The sequence below is a fragment of the Diaphorina citri genome, unplaced genomic scaffold (assembly GCF_000475195.1).
Source record: "Diaphorina citri unplaced genomic scaffold, Diaci psyllid genome assembly version 1.1 scaffold1236, whole genome shotgun sequence".
Lineage (NCBI taxonomy): Eukaryota > Metazoa > Arthropoda > Insecta > Hemiptera > Psyllidae > Diaphorina > Diaphorina citri.
In genome coordinates this window covers 36,726-53,531 of record NW_007378665.1, presented here as the reverse complement: position 1 = coordinate 53,531, position 16,806 = coordinate 36,726, and the positions used below count along the sequence as shown (strand labels likewise).

General features: G+C 41.8%; 1 protein-coding gene across 1 annotated transcript in view; it reads right to left on the bottom strand.

Annotated features, from left to right (window-relative positions):
- LOC103514861 (cyclic nucleotide-gated cation channel subunit A-like) overlaps positions 1-14,893 on the bottom strand; it is a gene marked incomplete at its 5' end in the record, with an annotated part of 24,072 nt that extends 9,179 nt beyond the window's left edge. The window contains 9 exon segments of the mRNA XM_008479777.2: positions 203-458; positions 1,023-1,166; positions 2,599-2,853; positions 2,938-3,185; positions 9,703-9,986; positions 13,050-13,238; positions 13,240-13,277; positions 13,381-13,528; positions 14,833-14,893. Of these exon segments, the coding sequence (XP_008477999.2) occupies positions 203-458; positions 1,023-1,166; positions 2,599-2,853; positions 2,938-3,185; positions 9,703-9,986; positions 13,050-13,238; positions 13,240-13,277; positions 13,381-13,528; positions 14,833-14,893 (1,623 nt within the window).
- Positions 14,894-16,806: the final 1,913 nt, after the last annotated feature.

The window sequence follows — 16,806 nt, the reverse complement described above, 5'->3', positions numbered from 1 at the left end:
TCAACTATAGGATTCTAACCCGGGACCTTCTACAAGGAAAGCAAAGCGTGTTACCACTGAACTAGCCGCACTCCCTGGTTATTTACTCACCCAGGTTGGTGGTGCGAGTCCAAGTCAGTTCACAAAATTGAGCGCAGTATACGAGTAGTAAGCGGGGAACGACATTTCACTTGACACAATTAAAATTCTTTTTTTTACTCACCCAATCTCCGCACGGTGTCTTTCAACGCTTCGTGCTCCACCTGGGAATTCCGAAACGCTTCCTCATCGAGCAATCCGTCCTTCCGCAGCAGCTGACAGCCTCGTTCCATGAGACTATGTCTAGCCTCGGGATAGTCTGCCAGAGTCTCCCATAGGTCGCGCTTCGCTAGACAGAAGAGGTCGGAGTAACCGAGGCTGCGGACGTTGGCTGTGCGACGGTTCCCGGTTCGATTCCCGGCGATTTCCAGGACACTCACCTGTGAGGATGAAGAGGAATCATGCATTACTTTGTTCAAAACTGTCTTTCTTCATTTCATGGGTTGAGCCTTCACTATTAAATTTAGCCATTTGGTATTAGGTATCTCATAGCCCTTCAAGCAGAAGGATGTAATTCTACCTATTTTTTTTTTATTTTTTATTATTATTATTTTTTTTTTATTTAGGGTAGGGACAATATATAAGACATCTATCATGTAATTCTACCTAAGTCTTTTATGTCCGGGGCAGGCCCCTGTTCAGGATTTCCGCACAGGTGGGACCCAATAATCCGAACAGTAGGTTGTAGGGGGGGATGCTCCAAATTATAGGCCAATGCTTGAGTAAATTACTCCATTTAGGAACAAAAGGAAGACTGAGGGTAGCGGGGCGGTATCCCCTGGCCCTCCCGCTAAATACGGCCCTAGTCCGGGATATGAATGATGTGCCACAGAAACCTATTTCCCATTTTCCTGCTATGCAACAGCTAGTATGACCATGGTTTCCGTGTTCTTGGAACGTGAAACTTTCCCTTTAACCCAGATCAACCCCAAGACATGTCTTACCTCTCCAAAGACACTACCAGCGCTAAGTGTAGCCAACACTGTCTCCTCATCATCAGCTACTACGTTGAGCTTGCCCCTCTTCACAATGTACATCTCCTTGCCTACGTCACCCTTACGACAGATGTAATCGCCCGGACTAAACACCTGAAAGAAATACAGACGAGAAAGTGTCAAATCGGATAGCTTAGGTCACCTAATGGGGTTTCGCCCTAAATGAGGTGACAAGCTATAAAATATCGATATATCGAAACTGTAATATCGATATATCGAAACCAAAATATCGATATATATCGCCCATCCCTACCGCCTCCCCACAAAAACAGGTTTGTGGCGCCTAGTGTTATTCACAGTCTGAGTGGGGATGGAAAGAGAACACGATTGCCAAAAAGGGTGGAACTATCCGGATACTACCGTCACTGAAACTAATTGGGAAGGGGAAATTGGCCGCAATTTGAAAAACGAAAATAATATTTCAACTCCGCACACACAATGTAAAATATTCTCACCTGAAAATATTACTAAGCTCCGAGCTCTATTTAGAATTCTATTAATTTCTCCCTAAGCCCCCTCCCAAATTCCCTTCCTCTAAGCCCCCTCCCAAATTCCCTTCCTCTAAGCCCCCTCCCAAATTCCCTTCCTCTAAGCTCCCTCCCAAATTTTCTCCCTCTAACCTTTCTCCCCATAGCCCTCTCCCCTTCCTTCCTTCTTGTCTGCGCTCTAAGCCCCCTCCCAAATTCCCTTCCTCTAAGCCCCCTCCCAAATTCCCTTCCTCTAAGCCCCCTCCCAAATTTTCTCCCTCTAACCTTTCTCCCCTTAGCCCTCTCCCTTTCCTTCCTTCTTGTCTGCCTTCCTCTTAATGTATTTACCTTGTTTAACACCGTTTCATAATTCTGTTTGATTGATCTCAAATTGGAAATTTAATAAAGGTTGGAAAGGTGGTACAAAAGATCAAAAGCAATGTCTACATTTAACCGTTTCATAATTCTGTTTGATTGATCTCAAATTGGAAATTTAATAAAGGTTGGAAAGGTGGTACAAAAGATCAAAAGCAATGTCTATGCACAGAAAGCTCCATATTTAAATTTGTTACAACAGAGTAGAAAGTAAAAATTAATAGATCAATGCCTATTTGGCAAATTTGGAATGAAATGCTTCAGCTTGAAAACCTTGCCACTAGTAAATGTCTATGCACAGAAAGCTCCATATTTAAATTTGTTACAACAGAGTAGAAAGTAAAAATTAATAGATCAATACCTATCTGGCAAATTTGGAATGAAATGCTTCAGCTTGAAAACCTTGCCACTAGTCTTGACCTTGGCGTTGAACTTTTCACACCACAGATTTTTAGGGAAAGATTTCACGAGTTTTTGTGATATATTTTGGTTACTTTGAGAGTTATTTGCCATTTTGCGTGTTATTTTGGCCTTCAGAGAGTTTTTTAGGTTATTTTGGGTGATATTTTGGTCATTTTGTAGGATTTTGTGAGTTGTTTTGGCCAATAGGCCTTCAGAGAGTTTTTTAGGTTATTTTGGGTGATATTTTGGTCATTTTGTAGGATTTTGTGAGTTGTTTTGGCCAATAGGAGGGACAGACACGAGTTGTTCGCTCCGGTATTGTTATACACCCAATTGTCCTGGCCAAATCCGATGGCAAAACTCATGGCGAAGTAAATGCACGCGTTCCAATGGATCAGGATGAGAATGCAGAAGACAACCTTACAGATGCGGAACACGTTGGGGTAACCGGTTCGAGTCTCGGTGCGGTCGAAGAATTCCAGCATGCGGGGAACACGGAGGAGTCTGTAGGCAAAGTAGAAAATACGTAATTTTAGCTTTAAGAAAAAAAAGTAATTTTAGAATTTAGATAGACTAATTATGGCAGATCTTATACGCCAATAGGAAAAAAAAAGTCTCACCTGTTTGTTCGCCCAGGTGTAGGCGAACCACCGAATGACCCTCGCCTCCAGTTCCTTAGTCACCCTGCGGAACGCCATGTACTGTTTGACCCCATCCATTCGGTTCTGGAACTCTACCCTAGCGACATTCATGTTGCTGATCATACTGCCGATATTACCGACAATGGTGGCGAAGATTAGGACACCGGCTAGGAAGTCGGCCACGACAAACAGGTACTCGACATCGATCTCCGGCTGAGGGGTTTCGCCTGGGGAGAAATGAGATTGGGGACAAGTTATGATATAATTTGCCAGTACTTTTGACTTTGGACTGAAAAATCAATTTATAATCAATGATTGGGCAAAGATAAATAAACAAACCTAGGTAATCAATTTATTATAATTTACATACACCTTATTTTTCCTGATGAAAATTCAAATTGCACGCTTTAATACAAAAGGGCTTAAACACGAAAATCGAGAGTTGAGTAAAACGCTTGAGTTTTCGATTGTCTTTGAAAAGTTTTGGAATAATTTTCAAAAACTCGTGTAGATATCTTGAAATTTGGTATGTAGTTCACAAATGTGACAAGGATGCAACACAAAACGTTTGGTTAAAATAGGTGCTGCGGTTGGCGGTATTTCAACCGCTTTTTGGCGGGTTTCGACCGCTTTTTGGCGGTTTTCAGCTATACTGACTAAACGGTTAGAGATAATGTAAACGTTACAACAGAACACCCAAATAAGCACCATTCAATAGGATAAGGAAAGTCGTGTGATGTTCACACCAGATTTTTCTCTCCTAAATGCGCAACTTAGTCTTGGTTGTACTCACTTGAAGGCGCAACTTAAGCACAAGTTCCTCTAGCAGGCCAGGTTCACAGTCTTGAAATATTCGTACTTTCCTCAGTGTATCCAGATGTACATGGATAGCAATCTCTGCTTTCAGCTTGTCTGGTAACGCCGCTAGGACCCTGTCCTCATCCAATGCCTGAGAAAAGAAGAAAGGATTTTTTTTTTTCAAGAGGTTTGACAGTGTATCCAGATGTACATGGATAGCAATCTCTGCTTTCAGCTTGTCTGGTAACGCCGCTAGGACCCTGTCCTCATCCAATGCCTGAGAAGAGAAGAAAGGTTTTTTTTTTCAAGAGGTTTGACAGCCGAAATCGAAGAGAGAAGGAAGACATAATTTTTAATAAATGATTGGGCAAAGATAACTAAACAAACCTAGGTAATCAATTTATTGTAATTTACATACAATTTATTTTTCCTGATGAAAATTCAAATTGCACGCTTTGATACAAAAGGGCTTAAACATGAAAATCGAGAGTTGAGTAAAACAGCTTGAGTTTTCGATTGTCTTTGAAATGTTTTGGAATAATTTTCAAAAACTCGTGTATCTTGATTAATAATGGAGATATCAAAACGAGTCTTTTTGCAACTGATTCTCAACAACATTTCACATAAAATCGGAAGGCCTACCTAGAATTAGACTACTTCCTTTTTTTTCTTTTCAGTTTTTGCAATGTTTCAGTTCTGAACAGAACTTTTAGCGACATTCTGTATTCATGTTTTTTCTTCACAAAAAAAAAGGAAGAAAGAGACTTTTTTTATTCGAAAATTAAGAGGTTAACCTTGACTCGAGTGACGAGAAGTGGATTGTAATGAAGTTGAGAGGCGAGGTAGAACAATAATTGAGATCCAACACTCGAACATTAGTGGGGGGAAAAAAAGAGAAAAAAAAAGGCATTCCAACAAAATAGGGGATGAGAAAAAAAAAGAGGAGGAGGAGGAGGAGAAAAGGAAGAAGAAGACAAAGAAGAAGGAAATGATAAGAAAAGAAGAAAAATAAGAGGAGGAGGAAGAAGAAGAAGAAGAAGAAGAAGAAGAAGAAGTATCTACATTAAGGGTCAAAAATGTCTCGAGCAATTTCTGGCGGGGAGGTGTTTTTTTTCACCTAAAAGTCCGCCAAAAACGCTTTTTTTTCATATTCTATTGGTGGCACTTTATTCCCAAAGTTTCAACGTGATACAATGTTTTCCCTCATTACACCCCATTTTGTGTGTTATTTTTACTGTCCTATTCCTCCAGTTTTCTTATCGGCTAACGGAAAATTCCCTCTATTGACTCACTTCATCTTTCCTTTCTCTCTCTCTCTCTCTCTGTTCCTTTCTTTGTTATTGCGAAACTTATACCCCCTCCCCTTAAACCCTTATTGCTTCATAGGGAAAGGGAGAATTTGGAGTCCCCCCTCCTGTTTTTCTGACTTTTCGAGGAAGGGGGAAATCCCTCTTCCCCTCTCCTCCTTCTCTGACTCATTAAGGAGGGGGAATGTTGGAAAGTTTCCAAAGCTTGATTCCAAACTACATTATAAGTCAATTTTGCGCGTCATTTTAAGATTTAGGAAAGAAAAAAGAAGAGGAAGAAGAAGAAAAAATACTTTTCCATAATATTAGGTATAGCTTCGCCATTACGATATATGACCAACAAGTTTCTATATTCTTGTAGTAGAGTACAAAAAACAGAGGTATTATATACAACAACAGAGAACGGAGGTCTTATCGTCCCGAATCGTGGAGAAGGAAGACAGGATATTAGGAGAAAGCCAGCCGTTCCGAGAACCAACCTTATCTGTTTAGGAGAAAGATCTCGTGCAGGAATCGAACCCGCGACTTAGCGCTTACATGGCAGACGCGTTACATTCCAAGCTATTTCCAGTCCTACTGACACTCTGACCTTTTTCCTAGGTTTTCTTCATGTCTTTTAAGAGTGTTCCCTAACCCACCCTCTTATTTTTGCTCTTTCAATCTCTCTTATCATCTCCTCCCTCCCTCTATTTTTTCCCCTCTCTACACTTCTCCTCTCTCTCCCCTCCACATTAATTTTCTATACCCTCCCTCTCTCTCTCCTTCTCCTCCATTAACTTCCTCCCCTATTTTCTCTCTCTCTCCTTCCATTTGCATACATCTTCTATTTCTTCTTTCCTCCCTCTCTCTCTATTCTTTCCCCTCTTTACACTCCTCTGTCTCTCTCTCCCCTCCACATTAATTTCCTATTCCCTCTCTCTCTCCCCTTCTCCTCCTTTAACCCCCTCCCCTCCTCTTCTCCTCCCAGACGGAAACATTGTATAATCGATAATTTAGGGTGTGCCAAAAGCCCATTGCCGCGTCTCTCAGTCTCCCTATTTCAACACATGTCCCCAACCTTTCTTTTTTTTTTTTTTTTTTTTTTTTTTTTTTAAGAGGTTTGACAGAAGGAAATCGAACAGGAATAGGAGAAAGCCAGCCGTTCCGGAACAAATCTTATCTGTTTAGGAAAAGGTTCGCCCCGGGCGGGAATCGAACCCGCGGCCTAGCGCTTACAAGGCAGACGCACTACCAACCAAGCTGACCAGGCTGGCGGTAAGGAGTTAGTCGTTAGGTAAAGGGCGGTAAGGCGTTAGTAGGTGTAGGTAAGTCAGGTGGTGCCTCGTACCTAACTTGAAACTCCTTGGAATTTATAATTATCTAAGAATGTATAATAAATCGCGAGATGGAAATAAATTTTCTTCCTATTTATGATGGGGAAGTTACATTATGTCTTCATTAATATTCCTGTAGCTTCAGACGTACCTGACCTAGCTAATTGATTCATTTCCTTCAACGGAATTCAGCGAATTGCGTTTCAAGGTTCGGTTTGTACATTTTTCTTTCGCGATAACTCTTCCATTATTCGAGAATAATCTAGAACGGTTTTCCCGATTTCGATGAAATTCGCGAATAATTTAAACACACAAAGGAAATTTTTTGTCCAATAATTGTATCCAATGGTGTGATAGCAAGTTAAAGAAGCCGGTTCTCATGGTTCACTTTTTACTTTTTTGAAGAGGTTTGACAGAGACTGCACAGGTTTTATAGTCCCAAATGCGAAGAGAGAAGAAAGACAGGAGAAAATCAGCCGTTCCGAGAACGAACCTTATCTGTTTAGGATAAAATACGCCCCGGGCGGGAATCGAATCCGCGACCTAGCGCTTACAAGGCAGACGTGCTACCCACCAAGCTTACTAGGCTGGCTTTGTGTTGAATGACTAACTAATAAACCTATCCCATGACTTGACTGACCTGTTGATTAGTCGTTTGTAAATTGTTAGGTGACCATTGTCTAACAGTTTAACTGACTAATTGATCGAGCGGACAGAAAAAAGGCTTTCATATTCAACAATCAACATGTTAAATGAAAATTTCCAGAGCCTTCGATTATCAACAGGTGAGAGAGAGAGAGATAGATAGAGAAAGAGAGAGAGAGAAAAGAGAGAGAGACAAAGAGAGAGAGAGAAAGAGAAAGAGAAACGAGGACAACAAGAAGTACGCTAGGGAAAACCTGACCCCCCCTTTTTCTCTCTCTCTCTCTTTCTCTCTCTCTATCCCATAGGGGCGTTTCCAATATTAATTAAAATAATTATATTACTGACACTTCCCGGTCCAAGTTACCCTCCCTGGTCCTAATCACCCTTGACTCCATTTACCCCACCCTGCACTAAGAGGCTTTATCAATACAGGATGACAGCAACAGCAACCTTCCCCCCCCCCTTTTCTCTCTCTCTCTCTCTCTCTCTCTCTCTATCCCATAGGGGCGTTTCCAATATTAATTAAAATAATTATATTACTGACACTTCCCGGCCCAAGTTACCCTCCCTGGTCCTAATCACCCCTGACTCCATTTACCCCACCCTGCACTAAGAGGCTTTATCAATACAGGATGGCAGCAACAGCAACGACGAGGTGAATCTATGTTGTCGAGACAGTGTGGACGGTTTCAGTCGACATCGATCAACGGTCGATCGATGATCGTCGACCATGTGTGGACGCTTCCCATCGACTGTTCAAGATAATGTTCGCCCAGGCAGGAATCAAATTCTTACAAGTCACGAGGTAGACGCGCTCGGCACTACCCTCCAAACCAACTAGGGCGACTATTTGACCTCAGATTTGGATTTTTCCCAACTTTTTACACAGGAATCGACCATTTATTTATAATTTTTACCCATTTGCAACTCCTCCATTCTTACAAGTTACGAGGCAGACGCGCTCGGCACTACTCTCCGAACTAACTAGGCCGACTAGGTAATAGATACAAAATTGAAACAAGCCACAATATGAGAATATCACCCTGTTTCGAGAGAAAGGTAAAGGCGTACACGCAAGAAGAAAAGAAGGAAAGTGGATCAAGTTGGGAGGAAAATATTAGAAAGCAATATAATACGAGACGACAGAAAACCTAATGAAAGAGAAAAATGCTGCAGTTGAAATTTATGAGCAACTCAACCTAGCTGGGGAGAAAGATCTTATATGAAATTTGATATCAAAATGGAAAGTCACACATGAATTCATTCAATAGAGTTCCAAGTTTTAACTTGACGATGCTTTTCTTTTGTTTCTTTGACAGGGGCTTAACGTTACCTGCTGTATACTTGACTGCTAAGGCTATCAAAATGGAAAGTCACACATGAATTCATTCAATAGAGTTCCAAGTTTTAACTTGACGATGCTTTTCTTTTGTTTCTTTGACAGGGCTTTAACGTTACCTATATACTGTATACTTGACTGCTAAGGACAGCCATTCACTCTCAGACCGTCTTAACGTGTGTGGTGGGAAAAGCATGAGACCGTTTCACAGACCTAGGTCTCATGCTTTTTCCACCACACACGTTAATTAAGGCGGTCTGGCACAAATAACTCGGTATACATATAAAAAAATAATGCGAGAAATGGAGCTGAGTATTTTTTCTGCGAGGGTCGATGGTCCAGGTACTCCAGGTTCCAGGCTAGAAATGGAGCTGAGTATTTTTTCTGCGAGGGTCGATGGTCCAGGTACTCCAGGTTCCAGGCTAGGGTCAATAGTCCATGGTCTATGGTCAATAGTCCATGGTCTATGGTCCCCGTTGTGGATGCGTACTTAGTGTAGTGAAGCTTTCCCTCTGCCGTTCCCTCCAGTCTATATTTCTACATACATATAACAACATGGGTACTTTTGGGTTTTGTCTCGTAAGATTTGAAGATAAAGAACATGGGAATATAGCTTTGAAAACCTATTAACCATGTGTGTGCTTGATGGGCAGAACGTGATGATGGTAGCTTTAATGCTTTCTACACGATTGGGAATAGAATGACTGAAAGCTAACAAAAGCGGGGAGCGGGGCACGTTATCTTGTCTTATAATTATCAGAATGTGTGTGTCGTTTACATGTTAAGATGGTAATAGCTTTGATATAAGTAACCTAAGCATATACCACAATCCAAGAAAGGGGCTTTTCAGTCCTATCCCAGCAGGATAAGGAAGGTATATTCTATTCTATTATTACTTACCTATAGTGGTAAGTGTAAGGGTGGACCAGTAGAAGCTGTAAATATACTGACGGGACAGACACTTACAAGGCAGACGCACTACCAACTAACCTAACTAGGCTGGCTCTTTGAGTTTTGTCTCGTAAGATTTGAAGATAAAGAACATGATAATATAGCTTTGAAAACCTATTAACCATGTGTGTGCTTGATGGGCAGAACGTGATGATGGTAGCTTTAATGCTTTCTACACGATTGGGAATAGAATGACTGAAAGCTAACAAAAGCGGGGAGCGGGGCACGTTATCTTGTCTTATAATTATCAGAATGTGTGTGTCGTTTACATGTTAAGATGGTAATAGCTTTGATATAAGTAACCTAAGCATATACCACAATCCAAGAAAGGGGCTTTTCAGTCCTATCCCAGCAGGATAAGGAAGGTATATTCTATTCTATTATTACTTACCTATAGTGGTAAGTGTAAGGGTGGACCAGTAGAAGCTGTAAATATACTGACGGGACAGACACGAGTTGTTCGCTCCGGTATTGTTATACACCCAATTGTCCTGGCCAAATCCGATGGCAAAACTCATGGCGAAGTAAATACACGCGTTCCAATGGATCAGGATGATCCAATGGATCAGGATGAGAATGCAGAAGACAACCTTACAGATGCGGAACACGTTGGGGTAACCGGTTCGAGTCTCGGTGCGGTCGAAAAATTCCAACATGCGGGGAACACGGAGGAGTCTGTGGGCAAAGCAGAAAATAAGTAATTTTAGCTTTAAGAAAAAAAAAGTAATTTTAGAATTTAGATAGACTAATTATGGCAGATCTTATACCATAGAACCCCCTGTTAATTCCAGACTAACCCTGTATGGAAATATTTTCTTACTAGTCACACTAGTGTGAATTAGATACCATCCTGTATGAGTAATTATAAGAGAGTACGTAATGGGTAGGTACATGGGTAGAACCCCCTGTTAATTCCAGACTAACCCTGTATGGAAATATTTTCTTACTAGTCACACTAGTGTGAATTAGATACCATCCTGTATGTGTAATTATAAGAGAGTACGTATAATGGGTAGGTACTTGGGTATAGTTATTAGTCAGCTTATTAAAAGCTGGCGTAGCCTGGCGTGGTGTTTAGTTCCCTAGGGACTCCTATAAGGTGCGTGTCAATATGTGGATTATCATCTCTATGTACAATTGTACACACCCAACACAAAACTAAAGGTATAGGAATGAAAAGTAGGTATGTATGTATGTTATGTAGGTATAGGGAGCTACTCATTATTAATACCCACAAGACAAATAGGTAGATCTAAGGATAGGTGCGTGTCAATATGTGGATTATCATCTCTATGTACAATTGTACACACCCAACACAAAACTAAAGGTAGGAATGAAAAGTAGGTATATAATATACCTATATGTTATGTAGGTATAGGGAGCTACTCATTATTAAATACCCACAAAACAAATAGATCTAGGTATATTCAACAATTGGCTAGAGTCGGGCTGGAATTAACCTGTCGATTAACGCCGCCGGTCCCGTCTTAACACGGGAAAAGGCTAGGAAGAAGAAGATTGGAATCAGTTATCTGGGTTATCAGTAGTTAAGGGGGCACGGTTGGATATAGAGACTGGAGATTTTACGGTCGAAATCGTCCATTACCATTACCACACTTTTTCCCAAATTCCCATGTAAAAAAAAAAATTTGACCCTTGTCGCCCCTTTCCTGTTTCCCTTAGGAAGGTGAATAGAAAGCAAGTCAAGCGAAGGTAATTATGGCACAAATCTGGGTTAAATGGGAGGATCTGGAGTAGGGGTTCTCAAAATGTCTGAAGTGGGGGACCACTGAAGCCCAATTCTTTGCTGGCTACTTAGATGTTATTTGGATTTGAACAACTTATTGAAACGACGACGACGAGTACCGTCAGCCTAGTTAGCGTCTCCCTTGTAAGCGCCAGGTCGTGGGTTCGATTCCCGCTCGGGATATATTTTACCCTGAACGTATAAGGTTCGTTCTCGGAACGGCAGGCTTTCTCCTATGCTGTCTTCTTTGTCTATTCGCTTTCGGGACGATGACAAGACCTTAGCAGTCACGGTTCCGTATATCAAACATCTCAAAAATAATAATATGTGAATTATGTACCCATTTTTGAAGCTTCTATAAAAATTCCTGCAGACCACTTTTAAGTGTCCCGTAGACAGCTCATCGTTCGCAGACCTTAGTTTAAGAACCACTTCTCTAGAGCTATGGGCTATGGGGGACAATTGTCGCAGATTTAGGGGCAAGGGATTAAAATGGGGGTATAGGGGTCATTTGTTGCACTTCTAAAGGTAAAGTATTAGAGATTAGAGGAATAAGGTCAACTAATTCAAGGTTTGCAAGGTTACTGAGTGGAAGGAGTGGATATGATCTTTTAATATTATGAGCTGTTCCAATTTCCAAATTTACGAGTTGAAAGGGAGAGAAGGAGGAGGAAGAGAGGGGAAAATTACTCCCCAATGAACACAAACATATTATCGGACTTGGGGACTTTTCCGGCGGAACCAAGTTTTGTCGCCGGGGTAAAATTTACCCCATATTGTCCTACAATAAGTTTTTGTGTTTTAGGGGTACGGAGTTTGCCAAGTTTTGTCGCCGGGGTAAAATTTACCCCATATAAAATCCGCCCCGGGCGGGAATCGAACCCGCGGCCTAGCGCTTACAAGGCAGACGCACTACCAACCAAGCTAACTAGGCTGGCGGTAAGGAGTTAGTCGTTAGGTGAAGGGCGGTAAGGCGTTAGTAGGTGTAGGTAAGTCAGGTGGTGCCTCGTACCTAACTTGGAACTCCTTGGAATTTATAATTATCTAAGAATGTATAACAAATCGCTTTCTGTGACGAAAATGCTATAAATGGAAAATTGTTGAAGTCTCCTTTTTTCCAAATTTTTGGTGATTCTTATTTTTTGGTTGTTAAGCTGTGTCCACACATAGCCGGCGGCCGTCGATCGACGAGGTACAACCAATGTTGTCGAGGCAGTGTGGACGGTTTCAGTCGATATTGATCGACGCCCGTCGATTTTGTGTGAACACACCTTAAAATCCTGGATAAAATCCGCCCCGGGCGGGAATCGAACCCGCGGCCTAGCGCTTACAAGGCAGACGCACTACCAACTAAGCAAACTAGGCTGGCATGTGTCAGTTTATTTAACCATAATTATTGACCGGGTTGTCTGCTTTTGATGGAATTTCACAGAAATATCCAAGATCTGATTTTTTGTCGTTACGTTTTGGCCCCGATCAGTCATTGATAGAACCCCCTGTTAATTCCAGACTAACCCTGTATGGAAATATTTTCTTACTAGTCACACTAGTGTGAATTAGATACCATCCTGTATGTGTAATTATAAGAGAGTACGTATAATGGGTAGGTACTTGGGTATAGTTATTAGTCAGCTTATTAAAAGCTGGCGTAGCCTGGCGTGGTGTTTAGTTCCCTAGTGGGATAATAATTTCCCACCCTAAAAACCACTAAAATAAAATAAAACTGTATAAAAAACCTAACACTGACCCCATATAGACCATAAAAATGCATTTTTTAAAAGAAAAAAGCGACCCTTTGTATTTTGCCCGTTAAAGGGTTAAGCTGTGTCCACACATAGCCGGCGGCCGTCGATCGACGAGGTACAACCAATGTTGTCGAGGCAGTGTGGACGGTTTCAGTCGATATTGATCGACGCCCGTCGATTTTGTGTGAACACACCTTAAAATCCTTTTTGACGGAGACTTTGTGGTGAAGCCGCCAGACCATTTACCTGTTGGTGCGTACAATCACAGGACATGGTAGTACTTTGAAGTTACAACTGCCGGGTGCCCAGTAGAAGTAGATCAGGTCGGTAGGTAGCAAGCTGAGAACGTCTGTCCGCCATCTTTTCGACTTGAAATAGTTTCGCCTTAGCAGCGTCGAATCTCGTACCATGAGACCTTGGTCCAAGTAACCTGAGAACAAGGGAATTTAGTGAAAATCAATACACGCCATCCGAGAAATATGTAAATAAATGGAATTTAGTTTGTTAAGTTCTCTCGCACATTGGGAGCGTACTCAAAAGACTATCTAGTCACGCGAGACTAATGTAGGCCACTCACGCTCAGACTGTGTGACGGTCCAAGATTTCTCAGACGGTCTAACAGACCCCTACGTAGGTCGAAAGCTTCTTCCGTAACACACGTTCTGACTTCCTGAAAACTTGGGTCGGACAGATCTAGGTCCGTCAGACCGTCTGAGTCAGACCGTCTGAGTCAGAGCGTAATGTGAGAGGTCTGTATCATTTTCATAGGTTCGGACTTTCAGGTGATGTAGCGCGACCATGCACGGTTCCAGAGTGGGAAATACCTAAAGCAGCGCGCAGACTGATCATACACTTCCAACACTTCAAGCATTTCCGACAAATCCTGTATTCTGCTTCCTATGTTAAGTAATGGTAGTATGTCGGAAGTGTTGGAAATGTCTGATACGGATAGGTGTGCGGACTACCATTATTTGACATAGGAAGCAAAATACAAAATCTGTCGGAAATGTCTGAAGTGTTGCAAGTGTATGATCAGTCTGCGCGCTGCTTAACAGTGACCAACAATCGTTTTCTAGAGCAGCGTCCACAGTAGTCTATCGATAGTGTGGATGTATAACACACATACACGTCATTAGACCTATCTCACATTGGACGAGTAGACGTCCGACTTTCAGAGTTTCAGACGGAGAGGAGCTACTCTTCCAATGTAAGACGGCCCTTGGGAGATACCTATAATTGTGTTTCATCCTGGTGTACCAGTGTACCGGGCTTAGATAAAACACGTATCAAGCGTGCCGGGAGGCGCACGAACGTCAAGAGTAACGTCAAGGATAATACAGATATACTCGTACATAGGTAGTCGGTATCGGTAGGTAGTATACCTAGTTAGTTAGGTACAACAAACGTTTCCTCGGATAATCCGATTCCTACGTAAAAAGTTGTGAAAAATCCAAATCTGAGGTCAAAACTCCGGAAAAGTAACTTTAAAAGGTCGAAAATTCAATTTTTGATTGCCGTTCTAATGAAAAAGTTCAAAGAGTTGTTGACGTCAGATTTCACGTCAAAATGCGCAGAAACGCTTGCGCACAAACAAACGGAGCGGGAGTCATGAATTATGACGTCATCGCCATGCCGTGACGTCAAAATTCACAATTTACCGGTATTTTTTAAATCGATTTACGAAGAAAAAGAAAATTTCCGTTGGTCCTCATTTTTCCTGCTCTATGACTTTGAAACATCACCCAAGTAAGCGCAACTGTTCTATTATGTTTCATCCTGGTGTACCAGTATACCGGGCTTAGATAAAACACGTATCAAGCGTGCCGGAAGGCGCACGAACGTCAAGAGTTTTAGCAACACACGGATAATACAGATAATTATACATAGGTAGTCGGTATCGGTAGTTAGTTAAGTACAACAAACGTTTCCTCGGATAATTCCCATTTTGTTTCAATTTAATACTCTCTCTCGTGAGTAGATCAGGTCGGTAGGTAGCAAGCTGAGAACGTCTGTCCGCCATCTTTTCGACTTGAAATAGTTTCGCCTTAGCAGCGTCGAATCCCGTACCATGAGGCCTTGGTCCAAGTAACCTGAGAACAAGGGGAATTTAGTAAAAATCAATACACTCCATCCGAGAAATAAATAAATGGAATTTAGTCTGTTAAGTCCACTGTCGCCCATTGGGAGCGTACTCAAAAGAGGCGCACGAACGTCAAGAGTTTTAGCAACACACGGATAATACAGATAATTATACATAGGTAGTCGGTATCGGTACCTAGTTAAGTACAACAAACGTTTCCTCGGATAATTCCCATTTTGTTTCAATTTAATACTCCCTCTCGTACGTTCAGATTAAAGGAGATACCGAGAGCTTTTATGGTAAGGCACTTAAGGTTATTTGGACACGTTTAACATTGTTTAGCCTCCCTCAGGATATAAGTCAAAGTCTCAGGAGGGTGGTTGACTAATAAAAGGGTATTAAACAGTTTTAAAACTCGAAATCTCCTCCTACTTCTTCTTCTGCTTCTTTTCCTTCTCCTCCTCCTTCTTCCTTTTACTTCTCCCTGCCCTTCATTTGTTCCTTCTTCCGCCTCTCCTAATAATTCCCCGTCTTCCTTTCCTAATCCTCCTCCTCATATAAGTCAAAGTCTCAGGAGGGTGGTTGACTAATAAAAGGGTATTAAACAGTTTTAAAACTCGAAATCTCCTCCTACTTCTTCTTCTTCTGCTTCTTTTCCTTCTCCTCCTCCTCCTTCTTCTTTTTACTTCTCCCTGCCCTTCATTTGTTCCTTCTTCTTCCTCCTCTCCTAATAATTCCCCGTCTTCCTTTCCTAATCCTTAAAACTCGAAATCTCCTCCTACTTCTTCTTCTGCTTCTTTTCCTTCTCCTCCTCCTCCTTCTTCCTTTTACTTCTCCCTGCCCTTCATTTGTTCCTTCTTCCGCCTTTCCTAATAATTCCCCATCTTCCTTTCCTAATCCTCCTCCTCCTCCTCCTTTTCCTTCTTTTGTTTCTTCTTCTTTCTTTCTTCATCCTTCATCCATTTTGTTCTTTCTCTTTTCATCCCACTTCTTCTTCTGATGCTGCTTCTTTTGTTCCTCCTTTTTCCACTCTTTCTCCTCCTCTTCAGCGTCTTCTTTTCTTCTTCCTCCCCTTCGTCCTCTTTCTTCTCGTTCCTTTCCTCCTCCTCCTTCTTTTTCTTGACTTTAGAGTTTAGAACATTTTTAATCCCTGTAACTTACTCAGGGGGAGCAAGAGGGAGGGGAGGGGTGGTTATCATGCGTTTATTATTTTGTGCTCGCGGGTTTTTTAAACTTCTTCCCACTCTTTTCCCTCCATTTCACTTTATACTGGTGGGAAGGAGACAGGATAAGCATGTCCTTAAACTTTGTAAGTTGCGTCTCCACTAGCTCAACATTTCTGGATCGGCATTCGACATCATTAAATTTGGTAGCTTGGTAGCTACGTAGGTATTCGGTACTTGTAAAAAAAGTTTGATAGAGGGAACCTTACCTTTTGAGGTCTTATCGTCCAGAAACCGACGAGAGAAGAAGGATATTACGATAGAAGAAAGCTAGGGCACTAATTTCCATCACCATGCACATTACTACATAAGTCATGCACATGCTTCTTCATAAATATTTAAAGTCAATATTTAAGGGTTTTTGAGTAAATTTTGAGTGTATGGCCGCCATACACGCCCTACGTGGACGCTAAGCCACTGTACGCCACTACGCTTCCAATATGAGGCAGTATACCGTCTTTTTTTAAAAAAAAAAAAAAAGAGGTTTGACAGAGGGAAGTGTATCTGCTATGGTCTTATCGTTCCGAAATCGAAGAGAGAAGGAAGACAGGGTAGGAGAAAGCCAGCCGTTCCTAGAATGAACATTATCCCATCAGGATAAAATCCGCCCCGGGCGGTAATCGAATCCGCGGCCCAGCGCTTACAAGGCAGACGCACTACCAACCAAGCTAACTAGGCTGGCTGTATACCGTTTTTGATA